Genomic DNA, 23,848 nt, shown 5'->3' with positions numbered 1-23,848 from the left:
AGAAGTGGTCCAGTGGCAGGAGCTCCAGGAGACTGCAGAAATGCCCTCAGGTTAGAAGAACAGGCACCATTCTGGCATTCGGAACAGGTTGGGTCAAGTCCCTCGATGACGTGTTAGAGGAAGCCAAGACATGGGATGCTCGCACTGTTCAAAGGGCTACAATGCCATGAGTTCGTTCCTGGAGCTGTAAACATTTTATCTGGGGACAGCCCAGAGTTTTTATGTGTCTTAACAATAAATCTCACATAACTGAAAAATATCTTTACTTTATTATACTTTATTACTTTATTATACTAATCTATTTACAAAGTAGAATATTGTTAAATACGTACCTGTGAGGGCTTTCTTTTGTTTCGATTTGGTTTGGGGCCCAACAAGGCAGCAAATTAACAATGGTATTCCATGGACTGATCCCACCAGTTCCAAGGGCCTCAGAACAATTCATGCATTTTATCTCATCGTCTTTGCAATGATTTTTGCTTTTGGTATGGATATTTGGTATCCTTTTCTTACAATTTTATGGACAGGACAGATGCCCGACAAATTTAGTGATCTAGCATGAGTTCAAAGCAAAAAGCCTTCTCCTCCCCACCGACCTCCACCTGTAGATGGAAACCAATTCAGTACTTCCATTCAGCTGGAAATTGAGGGAAATACAAAGGTGATTGACCCTCATTCTATTTACCTATCAACCATATTTGACACCTGCCCTCTCCCCATAAACAACATCATTACAAAAAACAAAACAAAAAACACATCATTACACACTTCATATTTATTTTTATTTACATACCCCATTCCAAAAAAAAGAAAATCTGTGGTCGTTGTAGAAAACAAAGGAAATATATACATACCTTTTTAATACAAATATATAAAATATACAGAGATATAAAAAAGCACCTAATACTTTTCTGTTCTTGGATCTAAATACATAAAACTCTCTAGAGTACAGACTTGGTGATGGTAACTCTATAAAATGTCAGATTAGAACACTGCTCAGCATTGAGAATGGGGACCTCAAAAATCAGGCCTTCAGACACTAGTTGAATGATACAAGCAGAGAATGGACACATCTTTAAAGTAAGACTTTGGGGCACCTGGGTGGCTCAGTCATTAAGCCTCTGCTTTTGGCTCAGGTCATGATCCCAGGGTTGTGGGATCGAGCCCCACATTGGGCTCCCTGCTCAACAGGAAGCCTGCTTATCCCTCTCCCACACCCGCTGCTTGTGTTCCCTCTCTCTCTCTGTCTAATAAATAAATAACATCTTTTTTTTTTAAGTAAGACTTTACAAATACATACAAACATGTACTGCTTTTTCATTGCAAGAAAGATACACAGAGCGTGTGTGTTCTGTAACTTCACAGATAACTGAGTCCCAGCTTTGTGATCCTGATAAAGCTGTTTATTACCATTAACTCATCTCAATTTTCTCACAATACCTAGCATTTTCCAAACTCTTCTTCTGGTTAGCTCCCATGGATAAATGGCATGAATATACCATAGTGCAAGTTCCATTCCTTGAAAAACTGTCAGCTAAAATCTTGTGAATTGAAATACATTTTAAATACGTTCATTGAATTGGAGAAGAAGGAGTTCTGTAGGGAGTCTACTATTTAAAGAAGCCCTTGGGTGAAGCCTTTTTTATCTACATGTCATGTAATGTTTTATGTTTTATTTGACATTAATTTTTTCCTTAGTTTCATAAGTAATACACACTTGTTGCAATAAGTCAGAGAATCCAGAGACTTACAAGCAGAAAGCAAAAAATCTCTCCGCCAACTCCCACTTCACCCCAGATAACAGATACTGACCATCCAATGTGGATCTTCCCATGCTCCACTCATAAAAATATACACAAATACACACCTATGCTTACTGAAGCGTGGCAGAATTTTACTTCTTGTTTTCACCCTTCTTATTTTATTTTTAAAAGATTTTATTTATTTATTTGGCAGAGAGAGATCACAAGTAGGCAGAGAGGCAGGCAGAGAGAGAAAGGGAGAAGCAGGCTCCCTGCCAAGCAGAGAGCCCGATGTGGGGCTCAATCCCAGGACCCCGGGATCATGACCTGAGCCGAAGGCAAAGGCTTAACCCGCTGAGCCACCCAGGTGCCCCAACCTTCTTATTAAAACAAATTCTATTGTACACATTATCCTTTCTTCTTTCCCACTGGATTATACAGCACAGTAATCCCCCCATTTAATTGCTTACGGTGCTAGCTAATTATGTTTGATAAGAGCCAGAGTTAACAAATTTCTTACATGTAAATACATAATGCTTTGCTCAACCATGTCCCTTTGATGGACATTCCGCTTTTCCCTTGTCTTTTTTTTTTTCCCCCTACGACCACTAACAATGCTGCAAGAGACATTCTCCTGCTACATTTCCTATAGGAGTAGCAACTCCTGGGCTTCCTTTCCAAGTTCAGATTTTTCCATATCAGTTTTCCTTAAAATAATTAGAAATAACTTAATAGAGCATAGAAATAGCCTTTTCAAATGCATGTTTTTACATCAACGGAGCGGAGTGCCCACAAACTGTCCGCCAGTATTGAGTCTAGAGCTGGGACAGCCGTTGCTCCTTGCTGGAGGCAGGACGTGCTTGTCCTGCAAGGCTTTCATCATCCCCTGGCCTTTCCACGCTGGGAACTATTTCCCCCCACCCATGCACTGGCTCTGTAACCGGTTAGTGAACTTGCACGCCTCTGGAAACTTACAGAGATGGTTGAGAAGTCTGAGAACTCAGCGTCAAGATCATGTTAATAACTGAGTCCTTCGTAAAACTACAACCTATTTATGCGGAAGGGAAGATGAAGCTCTGGCAATGGTTTGTACGTTTCTTGTGTGCAAATATGTAGGCTGTCCCGGTGCCGGAGAGAGCTATGTGGCTCCAAAACCCCCGAGTGTGACTGTCTAGCACCCTTGAGAATAATCATGTTTCTTACTAGTCTAGCTGGGAGAGTAGAGTTGCGAGATTTAGGAAATAAAAACATGAGATGACCACTTACATTTGAATTTCAGACAAACCACAAAGAATTGTTATTTGCTTATATATATGTACTATATAATACTGGACAATATTGCACAAGACATACTTACACTAAAAAATTATCTGTGGTCTATCTGAAATTCAAACTTAATGGGTGTCCCGTATTTTATCTAGCAACTCCATATGATAATTTGCTCCCTGCTTCCCACCGGGAGATGTCTTTGTTTTTGTCTCTGTCAGAGCCATGTAACAGAAAGATTCACCTTTCCTTCCTTGGCCTCTCAGCGTCCCTGCAGATTTGTGGCCGTTCATGCCTTGACCCCAGCTCCTGTCGGTACAGGGGAACATCCAGTCCCCAAACTTTGCCTAAGCGCTGAACTTGCAAGTGGTTGCCTTACACTTTCTGGGTTGAGGGATCTCTGTAGTCCCAACCTCTTCTGCCACTTTGACCATGAAAATGGCCCACTCCCTGACTTGTGCTTTTCTGGATTGCATATGTTTTGTATTCTCTTGTGTCTTGTGCATTTCTGGTGTCTGCAGGATCATCCTCTCCTGAAACTTCAGAAGTAGCGTCAGCGATGGTGTTGTCAGAAGATCCAACTTTTGTTATCTGCATTATATAAACAAGGAAAGTCACCATCTGAGCCTGTTTCCTACATGGAAAATGGGGATTGGGTTCAATGAGGAGATACTAAAGATAATTCTGGCTCTGACCCTTGTGCTTCTAGGGTTTTCTTCCTTCCAGAACCAGCTGTGTTGGCCACAGCTCACCTCTGAGCATTCCTCCCTGCCCTAACCCAGCCAGCGTTCCAGCTTGATACTCAGCGTTACTGATAAGGACGCGGCAGGACGGAGGATCCCTGTCCTTCTAAACACTTGACTCAGCCAGCATCAGAAATTACCAGCTTTTAAAATCAGCACAGGGTTTGATCAAGGAAAACACCCAACTGTTTGTCAGAGATGGTCAGTGCAAAACTTCTGATGGTAGAGACCATTGTGTGTTTTGAAATCACACTGTTTACATATGAACACAACTGAATGCTCTCTAGCCGTAACAGCTCTAACCTGGGTCTGTTTTCACTAAGTAGCAATCTTTATAAGAAAGTGCCGTGAAGGGGGCACCTGCGTGGCTCAGTGGGTTAAGAAGCTGCCTTCGGCTCAGGTGCTTCGATCAAGTCCCTCATCCCACTCCGTGGTGGGGGAGGGGGACAGTCTGCTTCTCTCTCACCCTCTGACCTCCCCTCCCTTGTCTCCTGCCCACGTACTCTCTCTCTCTTTCAAATAAGCCAATAAAATCTTTAGAAAAAGAAAGTGTTGTGACCCTGAACATAAATACACGTTCTTTTTAACAACCAGGTAAGATGTGTAAACACACATGAACAACAACTGGAAGAGAATTCAAAAGAAAGTAAACGTTTAAAATTTGGAAATTTAAAAAAAATCAAATTGCTCATGTTCATTAATGGTTGGTTTTAATCATACCAAATATTTAAAAATAGAAGATCTCCAGTGACGATCTAGAAAGGTCCTTCTGCTGAGGCAAGGTATTTCAATCCCTCACAACCTGGACCTTCCAAAACCCAGGCCTGTTTATATTTTCCACATAACACACAAAGCGTTGTTCAGAAACATGTAGAAGTTTACGCTGTGCGCTGAGTACATGAAGCACGTTCATTATGGGAATTTGAGAATCACAGGAATGGCTGTGAAAGATGATTTAATCCAGTGTTTTGTAAACCTGTTTCTCCTGGCCTGCCATACGTACTCTCACAAGAGAATACTTACCCTTACCATGTGAAACCATGAGATATTTATGTTCTAATCTATTTCTTTTTTTTAATTGGTTGTGACGTACCTTATTGATTTCACTACACATGAATGGGTCCCAACCCAGCTTGAAAAACACTAAAAAAAATAAAATAAAAAACACCCAACCTCCCTCATTTTAAAAATGGGAAAATCAGAGAACATTGTGATAAATGACTTAACAAGATGAGTTTAAGGAAACACACAACCATGAGCAGCCCCTTCTGTTTCCCACTTAAGCCAGTAAAACGTTTCACTCCAAACAACTTGTCTTCCATCATCGCCAAGTAGAGCTACTTTAGATATGCTCTTGGCCTCTCGAAGGGGAATAGGGGCTCTATTAGTGGAAGAATATTGTCCTTACATCCCTACAGAGCCCTCTGGGATCTCTGCTTTTATTTAAAGAAAAAAGAAAAGAAAAAAAAAAAGATCCAGAAAGCCAACAAAACAAAATAAAAAAAAATATAAAATGAGGTGATTTGGCTAATACCCCCATACCTGGCTCTGAGGACTCTTCAGACAAGGGTTGGTCTGTTCTCCTGATTTAATTCGGGCACTCTTGGCTCCTGGCACAGAAGTATACTATGAACTCTGAATATAATTGTTCTTTACGTATTTGTCTGTGTTGCTGTGCTCGTATGTGTGATCTCCGGAAACCTTACAGCTGCTCTGGGGCCACTGTCTCATTCAATGAGCTACGAGAGGATCCCCCAGCAATAAGAACGAGAACATCTGGCCTCTGTACGGGTTGAAACGAGCGCCCCCAGAAACCTGGTGCACAATCAGAACTCAAGCGGTGGAGGAAACCTGGCCTGAGGGTGCCCCCCGGAAGGCAAGGGTCTGCCCTCCAGCTTAGGCCGCAGGATGACCGCAGTGGGCGCTGCATGACTGGGCAGATGCCTGCAGCCCAGTGGCTCTTCTATCAACATGACTGTATCGTTTGTTTGGGAGAGTTATGCTCACAAAAATAAGGTCATAAACCAACAAGATCTTCCAATAATACTCATTAATCTGAATGAAGATTGCTTGGCCAGTTGTCTTCTCAGGACAGTAGGTCATTTATCTGGGCAAACAGCCCACCTCTCAGGACAGTGGTCCCCTCAATGGGGCAAATCTTCTAACCTCTCAAATAATCATGTATTCATCGAGTCTCACTTTGAAACTCTCCTGTCTGCCGTATCCACTGACGCTAAGCAATCTTATCACACACTGTGCCCAATTCTAAATGGATTCTAGAATTTAAAGACCCACCCTAAACCACTAAACTCAGCCCCGGAACTCTATGAATATTCTCCGGAGATATTACTAAGTGCTCACTCAGCTTGTTTGATCAGCAGGTGATTCTGGTGGTCTTATAGGAGAGTCAGCTGCTGATAACCTAGATGGTTTAAATAAAGGAAATTTAATGAAGGGACTCTTAACAGAAGTGAGGGCACGATTACTGGAATAAACAATGGATTATGAGACGCCCAGGGACCGGCAAAAGTGGGAAGCCATTGTCATGCTAGGGCTGAAGGGACAGGAGAGAAAACAGTGTCCCTGGTGTCCCCCAGTGGCGGTGGGAACTGTAGGGCATCAGGCCACCCAACAGAATCTGTACTCCTGGAAGCACATGTCCATGGTCAGAAATGAGGTCAGAAATGAGGTGCATGTGGAAAGAAAACAGAGAGGAAACACTGCCCCATCTTGCCTCTCGGGCCTTGGGACCAACCTTTGTCTCTTGGGTTGACTGCTGATTCCTCCCATCAACCAAACCCAAATGGAAGCCAGCAAGCCCAGGCGCCCTGATCATGCAGGAGTCAGCTTCCCGGGGACAGAGCAGGGCAGAGAAGGGAGGACAATGGATCTGTGTGAACATGGGGAGGAAGGGGTCGGTGAAAAATGGAGAACGACCATAGCATGATGAATATGTGTTGAGTGAATGACTGAATCCAGCAAGGTACATAGTAATTATTGTTTGTTCGTGAATGAATTACAAGAATTATACTGAATATACATTCTTTCTACTGGGGCTTGTGTTTGGGGGGGCTCATAATCAGTAAATGTCAATTTTGTTCCTTTGCTTATAACTTCATACTAAGCCAAGGTCAATAAGGAACTCAATAAGGAAAACTGGACATGTTTTCGAGATTTCATAGATACTGTCTGTGCTATAATTTGACTTTCAGCATGGACTTAGGAGTTGTGACACAAATCATTCTTCACCCTACTCCCTAAAATATCACCAACCCAAGATTTTGTATCTAGGGAGCTTACCATAATTGCAAGAGCTACCCAGATCACATTTTCTGGAAGGAGTTGAAAAGGTTAGCCAATTTGGAAATACCACCAAATAAGTTGCCAAAATAATCGTTTCGTAACAGTCTGTTTTGAATTATATAGCCTAAAGGAATGTGAGCTGATGAGCGTTAAAGCCAAGGAAGCAAATTAAGCTTTGGAGCCATACGCCATGTAATGGATAATTCCCAATATAATTGCTAAAAACTTCTAGTTCTGAAACCAGAATTTTGAGTCTTTGGGTAATGTACTGACATCCATGCCTCAGTTTCCTCATTTATAAAATGGGAATGACACTCCATACTTCTTTGGGCAATTATTCTCTGGCAACCAGCATTCACCTGCACCCCTTTCAACATTCATCCGTATATGCCAGGACTGGGAGGCTGCTAATTACATGTCCCAGACTCCATCATTGCTGTCATGGTTCTTGATAGGAAATCCATTCTGACAATGATCTATATGGCCTCAGGCGAGATTTGGAAGTTCCGGCTTTAGCAAATGTGACATTTCCCAGCAACTTATAAGTTTTCCCTTTGTAGTTACCAGCCTGGGTGCTGCAGGACAGCTCTGACCAGCTGTGACCATGGCAGCAGTTTCCTGTAATTTTCCTGATATGGGCGGTAGCAGCAGCTTTTTTAATAATGAGACTGCGGTGGCCAACCTGAAAGCTAGCAGGTGCCTCCTCTGACTGACCTCATTTGCAACCTCAGACTTTTCAATTTCTTTTTACAAGCACCAAATTCCTTCTGTTGAATCCTTTCCTATTTGAAATACCTAAGGTGGTTTCTGTTTTACTAACTGAACCCTGAGTGATCTCCACTAGTGTGTAAGTTTCACGCTCAAAATGTGCCTTTTGCAGAAATGATCCTTGAATTAATCACTCCAGTTGCCATCTTTTAGCATGCGTATTACTGAGGGCTAGCCCATAAAACTGAAGACCAGAGTTGTCCATGGCAGTGAAGAAAAGTTAGCAAAATTTGTTCATTATCCCATTGTCACTTCAAGTAAAATCATTTATTTAGGGAATATAACCATCTCTAATACCTTAATTATGGAATCATATTATATAAAACATAAAATGAACAAGGTTTCTTGGTAAGAAAAGTACAATTTATAAACTCAAACTTTTTTTTAGTTTTTATTTATCTATTTGACACAGAGAGAGAAAGAAAGCACACACACAAGCAGGGGGAGCAGCAGAGGGAGAGGGAGAAGCAGACTCCCTGCTGAGCAAGGAGCCTAACATGGGACTCGATCCTATGACCTCAGCTGAAGGCAGGTGCTTAGGCGGTTGAGGCACCCAGATGCCCCTAAAACATATACTTAAAAATCAAACGAGGGTTTTATTTACTAAGAGCCACGAATAGCCATTCCTTAAGACAGAACCTTTCACTTTGGAAACGTAAATACCTTACATATTTATTGCTCTCCCATCTAAGGTTAATGTGTTGTTGTACTTAAAGTCCCAGAAATTCATTGGTAATTCTTATAGTATATTCATTAAAAATAGAAGAAAGTTGGACAATTTCTTTGCCATTCTTTGTCAATTCTACCAAAATGTATTGGAAAGAAGACAGCCTCTCTCAGACGACCACCCTCCTTCCCAACCCAGCCCTTGCCATAAATATTAGACAGTATATATTTGAAAATACTCCATTCTATATTAATGCAGCACTCCCACTCCTGGTGGATAAGATTGTAATCTTCTTGAAGCCAGGTTTATCCCTTTTGGGAAACTCTTGGTATGCTGTTCTGCATACCAAAAATGTTACTGAGGAAGTCACACTTCAGATCTGCAGAGAGAACCAGTCCCTAAGCCTCCTGCAGCCCTTCCTTAGTGCCTGTGATTTTCAAAGCCAAATTCAGTCTTTCGCTTGCCACAAAAATCTCATTAATCTTATCTCTTAACTAATGAAACTGACTACATGGCACTTTGTAAATATCCAGGGTACTCCCCAAAAGGCAAACAATGGTATTAGTCAAGATCAAAGCCTCAGCTATTACATGCTGCTATTACGGTTTGAGGGTCATACCTGCCTGGGAAGAACAATAAACACAGGATGGCTTTGATCGTGTCCCTTCCAACACAGAACCTTCAGTGGTTCCCCATTGCTTTCAAAAGCCCACACTTTTTGGTGGATTCACTCTCCATACTCCTGCCACCTGGTCCCCACCCACGCTCCCAATCTTACCTCCCACTGCTTCCCACTCTTATGAACAAATCCACCAAGCACGCTGCACACAGCTCACCGCTGACTTAGTGACCTCGACGTATCTTCCCTTCTCCTTCCTCTGCCACTGTCACCTTGCACACTCCGCATCCCCCAACCCTAAGAGGGTCCCTCCCCTTCTCCAAACAAAGGTGCAACGGTCTGTCCACTATGTATAAGAACAGCAAACAATGCCTCTTGTTTACTCACTAAGCATTTTATATCCATTACTTCACTTAATTCTCAAAACAACTCTACAAGGTAGGATTATTTCCTCCACTTTATGGAGGAAGGAATTTAAGCCAAACATGAAGGTATTTCAGACTGCATGATTCAATTCTCAGATGGTGTTTACATCTCACTCAGTCTCCAGAAGAAAATGTGGCTAATTTAATCCTAAAAATAGATAACGGAATTCTGTAGCATTTCTTGAACAAAGTAGTCGGTATGTTCAAAATTCAGTAGAATAATCTCAAAATGGCAACAGTGTACGTGGTATAAAATAGTCTATAGCTAATAGTACTATAAAAAGCTACTCACCATCACTAACACTGGGTCGATGGCAAGTCAAGCCCATAATGAGGTACAACTTCACACTCGTTAGGATGGCTAGTGTATTAAAAGAAAGAAAGAAAGAAAACTGGTAAATCATGTGTCTAACTATGGAGAAAATGTGGAGAAATTGAAATCCTTGGGTAGTGTTGGTGGGAGTGTAAGATTGTGCAGTTGCCGTGAAAAACAATATGGCAGCTCCCTCCAAAAAAATTACACACAGAATTACCATGTGATCTGGGCTATTCCCCCAAAAATTGAAAGCAGGGACCTAAAAAGAAAATTTTGCACACCCTTGTTCATAGCAGCAGTATTCATAATAGCCAAAGATAGAATGCAAAGTTGAATGCAAAAAAAAAAAAAAAAAAAAAACAAAAACCCAAAAACGAACAGGCAAAATGTGGCATATCCATATAATGGAATAATGCTGAGCCCTAGAAAGGAGTGAAATTCTTACCCTGTTACAACCTAGATGAACGTTGAGAACATCATGCTAACTGGCAGAAGTCAGTCACAAAAGGATAAATATTGTACGATTCTACTCATGTGAGATACCTAAAGTAGTCAAACTCATAGAGACAGAAAATAAGATGGTGGTTGCCAGGGGCCGGGGTAGGAGAGAACAGGGAGTTACTGTCTAAGGACACAGAGTTTGAGTTTGGGAGGATGAAGCGTTCTAGAGATGGATGGTGGTGATCGTTGCATAACAACATGAATGTTCTTAATGCCACTATACACTTAGAAATGCTTAAAATGATCAGCTTTATGTTATGCATATTTTACCACAATAAAAAACACTTTATGAAAAATACTTACATATCATCCATTTGGTCCAAATGCCCTATGGGGAAGTAGAGGCGATAGTAGGATCTTTCACTGCAAAGACATGGAAAGGAAGGCTCAAAAGAATCCACTGACTTGCTTTAGACGTGCCCAGAACCCCCAGGGGACCCTGTCACAATGCACAAGTCAGATTCGCTGGGTTGGATGGGGCCTGAGACTCTGCATTTCTAACCTGTCCTCAAGCAATGCTAGGTGTCTACACATCACAGCACTGGGTCAGGACCAAGAAGCAGCAGCACTGAGATTCAGACCTGACTCTTTAGACACATGAAAGAGAGTTCTTTTAACTCTCAAGGAGCCCAACAGGAATCACTCTACCCTCCCAAGGAGCAAAAGAAGGAAAATCCCACTAAGAACACAGATCCTTATCATTTCGATGGATTAATTAACTCAGATATTTCCAGAAGGTGGACCTGTTTTTGTGAATGCTCTGGACACACAGGGATAACCTAAGTTATACCCTCATTTTAATTAATGTAAGATTAATCTTACACACATTAATTTTTTAAAAAACACCACTTGTGGGATGCCTGGATGGCTCAGTGGGTTAAAGCCTCTGCCTTGGGCTCAGGTCGTGATCCCAGCATCCTAGGATCTGGGATCGAGCTCCACATCGGGCGCTCTGCTCAGTGGGGAGCCTGCTTCCCTTCCTCTCTCTCTCTGCCTGCCTTTCTGCCTACTTGTGATCGCTGTCTGTCAAATAAATAAATAAAATCTTTTTAAAAAACACCACTTGTATGTTAGCTGAAATAAAACTGTAATAGAAGGTAATTTGTTTGCAAACTAGTTGCAATACTTCCAAGTTTTCCTCAACAGGATTATTTGTCAGAGATAGTTCACGTAGGGCAGAAGTTCTAATACCAAGATGCACATTAAAAATACCTTGTATAGGGGTGTCTGGGTGGAGCAGTCAGTTAAGCATCTGACTCTTGATTCTGGTTCAGGACATGATCACAGGGTCGTGAGATCAAACCCCTCCTCTGCCCAGCTCGGAGCACACTTAAGATTCTCTCTCTCCCTCCCCTTCTGCACCTCCCCCCAAATACCTTGTATATATATTTTTTAAATGTTAATGCCCAGAACCCATCCCCAGAGAGACGATTCAATTGGTCTGGTGGATTTTTGACATTGTTTTATTTTGTTTATGTTCTCTAGGTGATTCTAATACCAATCAGGGCTGGGAACCATTGCCCTAAGATGAAACAGTAGCCCCACCTCAAGATATTTAATATATCACATTCATCTATTCTTGACTGAGATTATGAGGCATCAGAAAAAAAAAGTTTGGTATATTTTGTTTACTAACTGCAAATGCAAACAATATATTTCAGACACTTTATTGGGCCTAAATTTACTTAAGGAGCAAACTTTCTGCAACATAATGCAAGATTGTTAGCAATTGTATGTCCCTAGGAACACCAAGGTTCATTTGAGTACCATTGAACTCCCAAATGGATCCACTAGTCTACTGAAAATCATGTTTGGGCTTACAAAACTTAATTGAAATCAATAGCTACTTTACTTCCCCTGCTGAAATAAAACTTGCCACAATGGCCATACTGAAGCCACCTTTCTTGTTCATCACCATTATTCATATTCAGCCATAATTTGGATACTGCCAACCATCATTTCCAGCCAAGGACACTTCAGGAAAATGTATATAAATTGTGCATTATTGATCACAGAACATCTTCTGGCCTTAAGGATGTTGACATATAAACATGAACACAAGTTTGCAAGTTTGTATTTCTGATGATCATAAAATGACAATGTATAAAAATGACCAGCAATGCTTTTAAATCACCCTCATAAAGGTAAAGCAATATAAGCAGGGGTTTTAAATTATAAAAGCCATTAAAAGAATGCAAAGTCCTAAAGTTTTTCCTTAAAGGATTTAGTGGAGGAAAACGTAATTTTTCACTTATACTTAATACTACTTAACTGCATTTTGCCACTTATATAATGAAAAATAAATTTGCCAAATCATAGTTACTGAGATCAGAAATTGTAATGAAAGTGTTTTCTTAAGAGACATATTATTATTATATTACATATATATTTTTATATCTTTTCTTATTTTAAGATTTCAGGAGTCCACAGTAAGACTAGTATGATTGATTTCTTGGAACACATTTCCCAAAGATAAGTTGGCATCTGCAAAATAGAGCACGGTTGTTAAATAAAGCTCAGGATCAAAGTCTCAGCCTCTGTCATGAGGTGACTGCAGTTAAAACTCTTTCTTAAGAGTGAAAAGCTGCAACTTCTCCCATAGAAAACAAGATAAACCAGGCAAACAGTGCGCAGGTGTTGACCTGCCCTACTCCTGCTCTAAGTCTAAGATCAAGGCAGGTGACTTCGTTAGAGGGCACCTTCCTAACTCAGGGAAGTGAAGAATGAGTTTCCAGGAGAAATCCAGGAATGATTTGTTACCAGACAAATGTGCCGAGAAGCTGCTGTCCTATCACCCACTTTGTTCTGCTCCCACAGTCTGGGGAAAGCTAACATTCATGGAGGATGGAGGGTACATGATGGTCTAGGCCTAGCCTAGAAGCTCTAGAATACACGCCACCAACAAGAATAATATTTTGAAAATATTAATGGTGTGGTTTTTTTATTCCACTCCCACATCACATTCCCTGCAGACATTCCATAGCTCCAGAAAAAAAGGGAAATGAATTGCCATCCAGGAAAAACAAGAATACAGCACAGGGAGGTTTGATATGCCAGACAGACAGGGAAGTAAAAGAAAGCCTTCTAGTTCTGAAAGAAAGTTGATGGAACAGAAGTCTAGGGAGCAAATAGTCAAACCCATTGGTCCAGGCCCTCCCCCTACTCTGGACAGAAATCTTGGCATGGGGGTGGACCTGGGCTTTAGAAAGATTGGAGGGAAAATGGTCTGGAAGGCTTTATTACTCCACTCTTCATGGTGGGTTCCAGGAAGTGACTCTCTTTGCTGGCATCATGGTACCAGGACGGCACAGACACTGCAAAGCAAAAATGACAGCCCAGCACAGCTGCACTGAGAAGGGCCCTGAGCCAATGCTTCTGCACCTCCCTTGTTTCCTATGTGGGGTTGGGGAGTAGAGGGTACACACCTGCCAATGAGCTGAGTTGTTAAGGGATGAGTCAACTCTATGACAGAGGTCCGTAAGAGGTCAAAGATGAAATTCAGGTCTGTGGAGCCAGTGAAAGTCAAGATGGAGAGCTCAAAGAACACCAGGCCCAGCCAGTTAGGGTTGTGGTTAGGGTTAGGGTTGGGGTTAGAGTTTAGGTTGGAGATAGAGTTAGGGTTGGAGTTAGAGTTCGGTTGGGGTTGGGGTTGGGGTCAGTGTTGACCTTAGGAATAGGGTTAGGATTGGGTTAGGGTTGGGATTAGGGTTAGAATGGGGTAGAAGAGTTAGGATTAGGGCTGCTGTTGGGGTTGGAGTTCATATTAAGTTTAGAGTTTGGGTTAGTGCTGGGATTGGGGTTAGCTTTGCGTATGTTTAGGGTTATGTTTATTTAGCGTTATTGTTAGCATTGAGTTTGGCATTGAGGTTAGGGTTCTAGTTAAAGGTGGAGTTTGGGTTAGGGTGTTGGTTTAGCAAAACCTCATTGTCTCTTCAGCCACAGAATCAGCAAGTACATCCCTTGTCATGACTTATCGTACTCTTTCCACTGGGCCAATGTTGATACTCAGACTATTGCCATCCAGGTCTAAAAATTTTAAAAAACATTTTAAATATAATAATCACATATATATTGAGAGAGAGAGAGAGGGAGAGTAAAAAGGAGAGTGCATGTGTAGCCTTTTGGGGTTGGAATAGAGGAAGAAGGAGAGAGAGAGAGACTCTCAAGCAGACTCCATACTGAGCAAGGAGCCCAATGTGGGGCTTGATCTCACGACCCTGAGATCATGACTTGAGCCAAATTCAAGAGTCAGACATTTAACTGACAGAAGCTCCCAGGTGCCCCCAGGCCTAATAATTTTTTTTATCGAAGGAGTCCATTGTGTTCATTTTGGGATGATAATTAGCAGCTTCACTGACTTCTACACACTAATGCAGTAATTCCCCCCCACCACTGCTCTCGTGGTATTCAAAACTGTCTGCAGATATTGTCAAACATTTGGGGGAAATAAAATCACTGCTGAATTAGAAACTGCGCTAGACCTAGCCGCCACTTTGAAATGAGGGCAAGGGTAGAGACCCTGACAAACTTAACATCTGTCCCAGAAACAGCTCTTTTACTCTGAGACACAAGCACAGGAAGAAACAAAGACATTATCATTGTCAAGTTTAAGGAACTTGCTTTTTCACCTCACCCACCCACCCCTGGACTAACCAGCAGAGCTGAAGCCCAAGACCAACAGAAAGTAGAAGAATATAGAAAATATTAATTCTGGGAAGCATGAGTTATCACTCCATTTTGTAGATGAGAAAACTGAGTTTCTCAGAGGTTAACCAACCCACCCAATGTCATATACCAGCAGTAGCAAAGCCAGTGCTCAAACCCCACTGAGGCTGCATCCAAAACTATATTCGTCCTGATAAGCCAGGCTGCAATTTCCTTTTGTCCGCAGTGCTATATTATAAATTAATATATATTTCAGCACCAACTCCATAAGCCGTAAACTCCTGTGGGGAAGGAATGATATATGCCTGGTTCTATACCACGCATTTCATTTGTGCTCTATAAATATTTGTTGAATGAATGAATGAAACCCTGCCCTCTACCCTTGGGCTATGTAGGGCTTTTTCCAAGGCCAGGCTGCACCTGGGAAAACAAGAATGGAGATAAAGGTTCAGCGAAAGTTGACAATTGCAGGACCAGTGTTCTTTCTCAGAAGGTCCTTGAAAGAGGCAGGAAAATGTATGGCTGGCTTCCAAGCAACAGCTCTCCTGTGTATGCCAGGAGATAAGCTCCACATGCCTGCAGGGAAGGGGGAGACAGATGGAGTGGGAGGAGCCACGCAGGAGATGATGGAGCTTCAGCTTCAGGGTCTGGGTTCAATCTGGAAGGACTGAGAGAATGAATAAAGAAGAAACTCTAGGGTCGAGTTGATAAAGTAAGTAAGTACAATGAGGAAAAAGGCAAGAAGGAGTAAAATGACTAGTCCAGGCTCAGCGGGAGAGATGGGTCTGGCACAATGAAGAGCTGATACTGAGAAATAAGGTTGGGAGTGAGGGTGAACTTGAAGGTCAGGCAAAGATATTCAAGGTTATATGTAGATTTCTGAGTAGCACAGCAATGATAGTTCACACAGATGGGGGGTTATCACAGACAGGCTCCGCTCTGAGCACTTTACAGTGAGGACGTCATACAAGAGAGGCTGCTTTCCCCCTGAAGACGCTGGAGGAGCTCAAACCCTGAGACCGTACTCAAGGTACTCTACACGTGATAGGGGTAGGATGTGAATCCAGGCTTCAGGCCTCAGGAACCCACGCTCTCTGCCAGCAGGCTACACCAGCTCCTGGTGTGTGATGTGATGAAAGCTATTAGCCCTCCGCTAAAGAGAAGACGGATGCATCAGGGTCCCTCCCTCATGTTCTTAATCTGGGTAATAGTCACTCATTCCCGCAGGATGGGGCCTAGGCCTGGTGAGAAGGAAGATTCAGGATATACTGTAGCAAAAGCTAGGGCTTAAGAGCTATTTGCTAGATGACGACTGCTGGTGTGTGTAAGATACAATTACTTCACAGGCCATTCTATATGAAGCGTCTTCTTTCTTTGTTCATCGGCATCCCTTCTGCACCTTTCTCTTAGATTTGACCCCACTTGGGGTTGTGGGGATGGGGACATGCGTGTACTACCCCCCTCCTTTCTACAAGCTCGACTTGGTCTCACCCTCTGGGAGCAACTGGATGGTGGAATTGTGTGGCCACTGCTTGTAAAATACGGCGCCAGCAGGGACTGAAAACACCCCTAGCACTGTGGTTGGTGAAAACCAATGATCTCTGTGGGTGGTGGCAAGAAGGGGGGCCTTGGTGTGTTTTATTCATTTGACCATATCTGTTGAGTACCTACTGCGGGCCAGGCACAGTTCCAGGGGACTGGGACACATCGTGGATACAACAAAGATCTCTGCCCTCATAGACCTGGCATCTCCAAGGGAAAGGCAGATGATAAGCATAAGAAATAAGTAAACTGTATAGGGTGTTAGAAGGTAATATGTGTTTTGGGGAAAAAATGGGACATAAAGGTAGGTAAGAGCGATCAGGAAGAAAGCAGGGGAGTAGTGGGGGAGTTTGTATTGAACAGGATCATCAGAGAACATCCGAGCAAAGACTTAAGAATGGGACTAAGCGAGCCAAGTGGAATTGGGGCAAGAAGGAGTGATCCTGTGGTACTCAGCAAGGAGGCCAGTGTGGCTGCAGTGGGGGCGAACATGGAGCCCCGAGGCAGTGGGAGACAGGTCAGGTGGAAGGGTTGGGGGAGAGGGCGTGTTATGAAGGGCCTTCCAAGCCTTTACTCTGAGTGAACTGGGGAGCTCCTGCCAGGTCAAAAAGCATAGGAAGGAAATGATCTTTCTTCAACGTAAGAATAGGGTAAGGGTAAATTATGGCAATAATTGAGGAGAGAGATGGTGGTAGCGGAAGGTAGTAATTTTTTCCCCAGTATAGTGCCTGGCCAACGTCGTTCCAAAAATAATTGATGGGATAAGAGTCAACCAAAGCAAATTCTTCATGATGAGTCAGCATGGGAGAAACCAATGCTGGGGAGACATGACACGTGGTTGTGCACTGTGCAAATTGCGACAGAAGGAAGAATCACACACTCAGATCCACCCACTTATGAAAAACAGTGCCCCATCACCCAGACCGCAGCTCAGGCAAGCAAAGCACTGACACCTGCATTATTGAAACTTCTGTCTCTTTGCCCTGCTGAAGACCATGTAGGCAATCAGCTTTGTCTTTTCACTGTCCTGGAATATTTCTGTGGGGATTAAAACTCTGATCAATCTCTCCCCAGATAGTCCCTGCCCTTGGTGTGAAATGTCTTGGTTCCCAGAGAACTATTTTACTCTGGGAGAATTCTCCTGGTTCTAACCAGGTTGTTTAACTAAATACCTGAGGTATAGTTTCGCTCAAACCACAGGGGAACTATTTTGCATTTGTATTGTATTTTTTGCCAAGAATTCATTGCAAATGCTTCTTTGCATTTTCTTATTTCAATTTTTTCTGCTGGTGTTTTAGTTACAAAACATTTTATTCAGTTTAAAACTGGATTCTTTTGTGAAATTGAAGAGACCTTATGTTAAAACACTGACCGAAATGAAGAGCATTATTGGCAATGCAAACATATTTCTTAGGGTTAAAAGAAAAGTCCAGAAAAGTTGGTTCTGACTTACATAGAACGCCTGCAGCCTATGAAGCTGAACATGTAGAGTGTGCATGAAGACACACTTTTTATTTCCCACCTGTTTGTGTGCTTGATGCATTCTCATTCTTTTTTTTTTTTTTTAAGATTTTGCTTATTTATTTGAGAGAAGGAGTGAGCGAGAGAAAACACAAGCAGGGGAGAGTGGGAGAGGGAGAAGCCAACTCCACTGCTGAGCAGGGAGCCCGATGCGGAGCCCGATCCCAGGACCCTGGGATCATGACCGGACCCGAAGACAGATGGTTAACTGACTGAGCCACCCAGGTGCCCCATGATGAGTTGTCATTCATAAATTATCCAGAATTCATTCGTTTTGGCTGCTCCTCTGGAGCGAAAGAGCCATAGTCTTTTTCCTCTTGGCTTTAGAGGAAAAGGAAGGGTAATCACGGATTTTTGGAACCTTTATCACCTCTGCTCTAGTTTTGTACCCAGCTTCCTGTTGGGTGGGACTGTGACTGTCATTGTTTGGGAACTCGCTCCTTCTGTGCCAACCTAGCTCTGCACCACCATCTTTGAGCAGTGCTGGAACTTACCAGTGAAGGCTCCAGAGAGCACAATGTGACTCCCTCATGGGCCCACCAATAGCCCTGGTATCCAACAGCGGAGCATGGGGGGCCAGTGAGGATTCATGTGCTGGAAAGGCACCTCTGTCGTTTGAACACCATGACGCACTACTGCTGCGTGCCTGGACCCCACCTTCAAGGATCTACTATCCAGAGGCTCTGAAATGCTGCAGCAGATCAGCCTCACTCCGGGGCAGACTCTCTCCCCAAGTGGAACTACAGAGCCACCCTGAGTGCTCCCTATGTCCTGGAAATGTCCAGCACAGGCTACATGGGGCACACTGCCTTACATTCGGTGAAGGATGCAATGAGTAGGAAACTCCCCTTCACAGCCATGGTCCAGAACAGGAAGTCTGCTGTCAGTCGGGCTTGATTCGAGTCGCAGCCTTGCCATGCACTTGCTGGAAAGCTGTAGTGAATCCGCCCACTTTGTTCAGGACCTGGCACATAATAGATGCTCGGGTAACACTCTTTAGATCGGTTACCAATTCTACTGTAGTGCCTGGTAAGGAGCAACCTCTGTGGCTGCCTGCTAGTTGGGGTGGCCAGAACACGGGGTTCTGTGTTTTGAGACATGAAACCTGCAAAATCCTCCAGTGACCAGACTTGCTGTGCCTGTCCCCAGTGGTACCAGCCTCGGTGGCAGGCAAGACACTGACATCTGGACTGAGAGTAGAGGCCAGGTATAGAACACCTGGAGGGTCACTGGTGCTGCTGCTGCTGCTGTTTTGAATTGAACTTGAGCATTGTAAAGCAGGACCCACCTGTTCTCTGAGCCCTGCACCCCCAGTCGCCTCCCACCAGAAGTTTCAACATTATCTCCCCCACCTTGCTCTGAAGACTTGAGAAGTCTGGCAACCCCTCGCTTCACTGAATATCCAGATGTGCCCATCGAGCGGTGAAGAACTCCCACGGGTCAGAGTGTGACACAATCAGGACTCTTCCGAAGTCCCACCACGTTGGCCATAAACAAGGACTCGCTTGCCTGCCTTCTGGGCGCTTAGTGAAGACTTTGGTTTGGCTCTAAAGCATGGGTGACATTTGGACCATGGAGGGAACGCTCCAAGAATGGCAAGGAAGCCTCTCTTACCTACCGATAAGGCATTTTCTCCACGGTGCGCGGCGGACCTGAAATCCTGTGAGTGGTTTTTCTCCAGCCGAGGATAGGAGGCCATTCTTTTTGTTCATTCTCCTGTGGAGTCCGGTTGATGTCTTGCCAATGTAGCAGGATGCTTCCCCACTCCAGATGGGCAGGAAGCCAAGAAATGCAGTTCTCTGTTTGTCCAGGCACAGATCGTTGAGGAAAAGCCCCGAAGCAAATGTACAGTTTGTATCTCTCCAGCGCCTGCTGCAGATAGTCTCTTCTTAGCAACAGGACAAGCCCCAGGCAAAAATCAGTTCAACCCAAGAAACGGGCTTTTTCCAAACCTATGGAGTCCTTCTATGTGTCAGGCTTGTTCGGCGAGTACTGTCGGGGTCCTCACTATGAGGGTTGCTTGCTTCCGCTGTTCCCTCCGTCCCCTCTCCTGCTTGTGACCTGGGTCACCCTGGGAGAGCAAAAGGATTGGGAACACCAGCTCATGTCTCACCTGATCTGGAGGGCAAATATGCTGCTAATACCAACAACCACATGCCAGAAGGTCACTCAATGGCTTTCAAAGTCACACATTTGCATCCTCAGAGCTCATTGCTGTGCAAGCACACACACACAAGATCCTGCCTTCTGGTTCATCAAATAAGACTGTGGTGAGTCGATGGGCAGGAGAACTTGCTTGTGAATCCAGCTGTAGTTAGTGATTTTTTTTTTTCTTCAAGCTCCTAAGTTTGAATTGGATAAAGCATGTGACTCGTGAAAAAGGTTTGATTTAAGGGATTTGGGATCTTGGCTTTAAATGTATGCTTATGGGTATGGGAACGCTGTGGGGGGCGGGGAACAACGTATAATCCCGGGTAAATATTCAGATCAGAAATCCAGAATGCATTCCAGCTGTAGGATTCTTGTTGCTGTTGGCTCATTTTGTTCTGGGGATGAGGGGGAGGTGCAGTGTATCCAAACGAGCCCCGTGTAACTACACTTCCCTCAGGATTTGTTTTTTTAACAGAACAACAAATGCTCATACATTGAGAAGTGAGAGCTAAACACTGCGTCTTTATTTTTTTAACTGGGTGATTGTTTAATCCTGCCTTTTTTCAGCTCTGGTTTCTAACCTTACCAGGAGTGAGTGTTGAAGAGAATCCCATCATTTTGGCTGGGGGAACCTCATAATTTTCATCCAGATCAGCAACAATCATGAGTTTCTTCTTCTGATGCATCGACGGTTTCCGCTCCTTTCCCAGCCTGCCAGGACACATAGGTTTGGTTGGCTTACAGTGGTTAGCCTGCTGAAAGAAATGGGAAAATCAGTTGGGAATTAACGGAGAGTGTAGAGTTTGGCTGAATACACCAGGCAAGGACCATGTTTGGTTCCACTTTAGGCCTCAATGTGTGGTTGCAAATTTCAGAGAGGCTGGCCTCCACAAGGGTGAATCTGACGGCACTTCCTGTGAACGCTGCCGTCTGGTTGCCATGATGTCGTCAACTTGAAGGCAGAGAGTAGAAGCCAAAGCGAGAGAGACCTGGGGTACCAAAGGGGATTTTCTGGAAGAATCTCCTCTTACTCCCCAATTTGGGACCTTGGCCTCCAAATCTTCATTTGAATGCAGGTCAATTAGACCATCTCTCTTGTTCCTTCATTCAAGATTGATGCCCTTTTACAGACTCTAAGGCCTCAGAGGCCATTCAGGATAAATAGTAGTAGCTGTGCTTTGGGGTTCAGAGGTCAGGAACCCTGGGAAAGCCGTCTAGAGGCTGAAGGGCACATCTGCCAAGAATGACATGGAAATGTGATTTTTCTTCAACTATAAAATTATAAATGGGAGCGCCTGGGTGGCTCAGTCAGCTAAGCATCCAACTCTTGGATTCAGCTCAGGTCATGATCTCAGGGCCAAGAGGTCAGTCCCTACATCAGGCTCTGTCTTCAGTCTGTTGAGATCCCCTCCCTCCCCCTCATTCCCTCCCTCCACTCTCCAGGGCACTCTCACTCTAACTCGCACTCTTGCTTTAAAATCCATAAAATGTCAAAAAAAAAAGTATAAATCGGGAAGACAACTATCTACTTAAAAGAGGTGTGAAGACGAAGTGAGATCGCGTTTAAAGTATATAGTGCAGTGCCAATACGCAGTGGTTTCTCAGTACAGATGGCCGAAACAATGCATAAGTGAATAAAACTTATTCAAGCAAAGGACATCCCCCAGGATCTCACAACTCCCAAGGGCAGATCCAGGCCATGATCCTATATTCTCCGATTTCAAGTCTAGTGACAGTTCTACTGATTTTCACACTTATTAATAAATCCACCAAGCTGGGTTGCCTCGCAGTCAACTGTGGTCGGTCCAAAGTAGAAGTTCTGCTTCGACATTCGTTACAAATTATCTGGTTCCAGGCAAAGAATTTATTAATTTTTTTAAAGCTTTTATTTATTTATTTGACAGACAGGGATCACAAGTAGGCGGGGGAGGGGGGAAGGAGGCTCCCCACTGAGCAGAGAGCCCAATGCGGGGCTCCATCCCAGGACCCTGAGATCATGATCTGAGCCAAAGGCAGAGGCTTAACCCACTGAGCCACCTGGCGCCCCCAGGTAAAGAATTTAGTCTCAATGTTGGATTCACTCAGGTAGTTGACAAAAATGTATGACATCCAAATTATATGCAGACCACTTGCTCCTTCCTCCTATATTAGGTCAAACATTCATGCCTTCATTTATTCCTACTGACTACTTATTGAAAGCTGACTTAGCACCATGCCCAAGGATACTAAATCTTGCATCAGGGGTCATTAAAGAAACATAAAGCAGGGTCCCTGGACAGCTGATCTGATGAGACAGGCAGACACACATAAGAGAGGAGCAGAGGAGCATTGAAAACATTGCGCAAAGGGCCAGAGAATTTTACAAATCAGTACCACACTAACACCAAGAAGAGGGAGCCCCATGGGGACTGAGAAATAAGTTATAGTTGTATCTTGAAGAAAGTTACTGGAGGGAAGAGGAGAGAACGACATTATAAGGCAGGGAGAAGCCTACATCAAAGGCAGAATTCTCTGCTCACCAAAATGGTGTTGATACTTAAGAGTTTTCTTGCTTCTTTTAAAGATTTATTTATTTATTTATTTATTTATCTGAAAGAGAGAGAGATTGAGAGCTCGCACACAGATGGAGAGAGAGAAGCAGACTTCCCGCTGAGCAGGGAGCCAGATGTGGGGCTCCATCTCAGGACCCCAGGATCATGACCTGAGCTGAAGGCAGATGCTTAACGAACTGAGTCACCCAGGTGGCCAGATACTTGGAGTTTTCAAGCAATATCAGTATCTTCTTACACAGTGGTTCTCAATGTATGGCAACTGCATCAGAATCAATTGGGGGGGGGGGGTTGTGCTATAATAAACTATATTTGGTCTTTGTCCCTGATTCTCGACACAGAGCTCCTAAAACTCTTGACATTTTCTGAGTGATAGAAGCATCTTTTGTTACTCATGAAAAAAAAAAAAAACCAACAACAACATCCCCTTCTGAATCATATCTGAGTTTATGCTAGCAAGGCAACTGTTGGTGGCCCCTGAGTTTCAAGGGAAGGTCTGAACACAACAGAAAGATCAAGCACGTGATTGAAGGATTGATTTGCAGCCCAGGGGGCTGGGGAGCGGGGTGTGGGGGAAGTGCTGCACGATCCAGTCCAATCACAAATGGCCAGTGATTGAATCAGTCGTGCCTACTGATGAAGTCCAGATAAAAAACTTCTGAAGGAGGAGCTTCTGGGAGCTTCTAGTTTTGTGAGCACATTTATGTGCTGGGAGGGTGGGGCACCCTGCAAGGACACGGAAGCTAAGTGCCCCCACCCCTTACTTTACGCTATAGGTATAAATCCCGTTAGGCTGTTCCTGAGTTGTGTTCTTTCTAAGAAAGCATTCAGTGTAGGACTTTTCCTAAGTTTTATGAGTCACTTTGTGAATGATCAGAACTGGGGAGGTGCGGGTGAGCTATAGAAACCTTTGAATTTGTAGCCAAGTCAGAGAGAATTTGGTGGGCCTAGAGACCCTGCACTTGCCACTGGCCTCTGAAGAGAGGGCCATCCTGGGGGGTACTGGGCCCTTAAACCTGTGGAGTCTACGGCCAAGTGCAGTAGTTCGTGTAGAATATGAAGACCGGTGT

At 43.7% G+C, this 23,848-nt stretch overlaps 1 protein-coding gene across 4 annotated transcripts in view; it reads right to left on the bottom strand.

Moving 5' to 3' along the window:
* The window catches only part of LOC116569289, a 33,628-nt gene extending 13,312 nt beyond the window's left edge, over positions 1–20,316 (bottom strand). The window contains exons 1-4 of one of the 4 annotated variants that reach the window (XM_032305434.1): positions 19,431–20,316; positions 18,927–19,042; positions 10,654–10,713; positions 9,826–9,894 (exon numbers count right to left, since the gene is read on the bottom strand). In XM_032305434.1, coding sequence (XP_032161325.1) covers positions 9,826–9,894; positions 10,654–10,660 — 76 coding nt within the window. In that variant the 5' untranslated portion in view covers positions 10,661–10,713; positions 18,927–19,042; positions 19,431–20,316. Of the gene's footprint in view, positions 1–9,825; positions 9,895–10,653; positions 10,714–18,926 lie in introns of all 4 variants that reach the window. The other 3 variants (XM_032305435.1, XM_032305433.1, XM_032305436.1) reach the window with 3 other exon arrangements.
* Positions 20,317–23,848: the final 3,532 nt, after the last annotated feature.

This window comes from Mustela erminea, chromosome 11 (assembly GCF_009829155.1).
Source record: "Mustela erminea isolate mMusErm1 chromosome 11, mMusErm1.Pri, whole genome shotgun sequence".
Lineage (NCBI taxonomy): Eukaryota > Metazoa > Chordata > Mammalia > Carnivora > Mustelidae > Mustela > Mustela erminea.
This window is presented reverse-complemented; position numbering and strand designations above follow the sequence as displayed.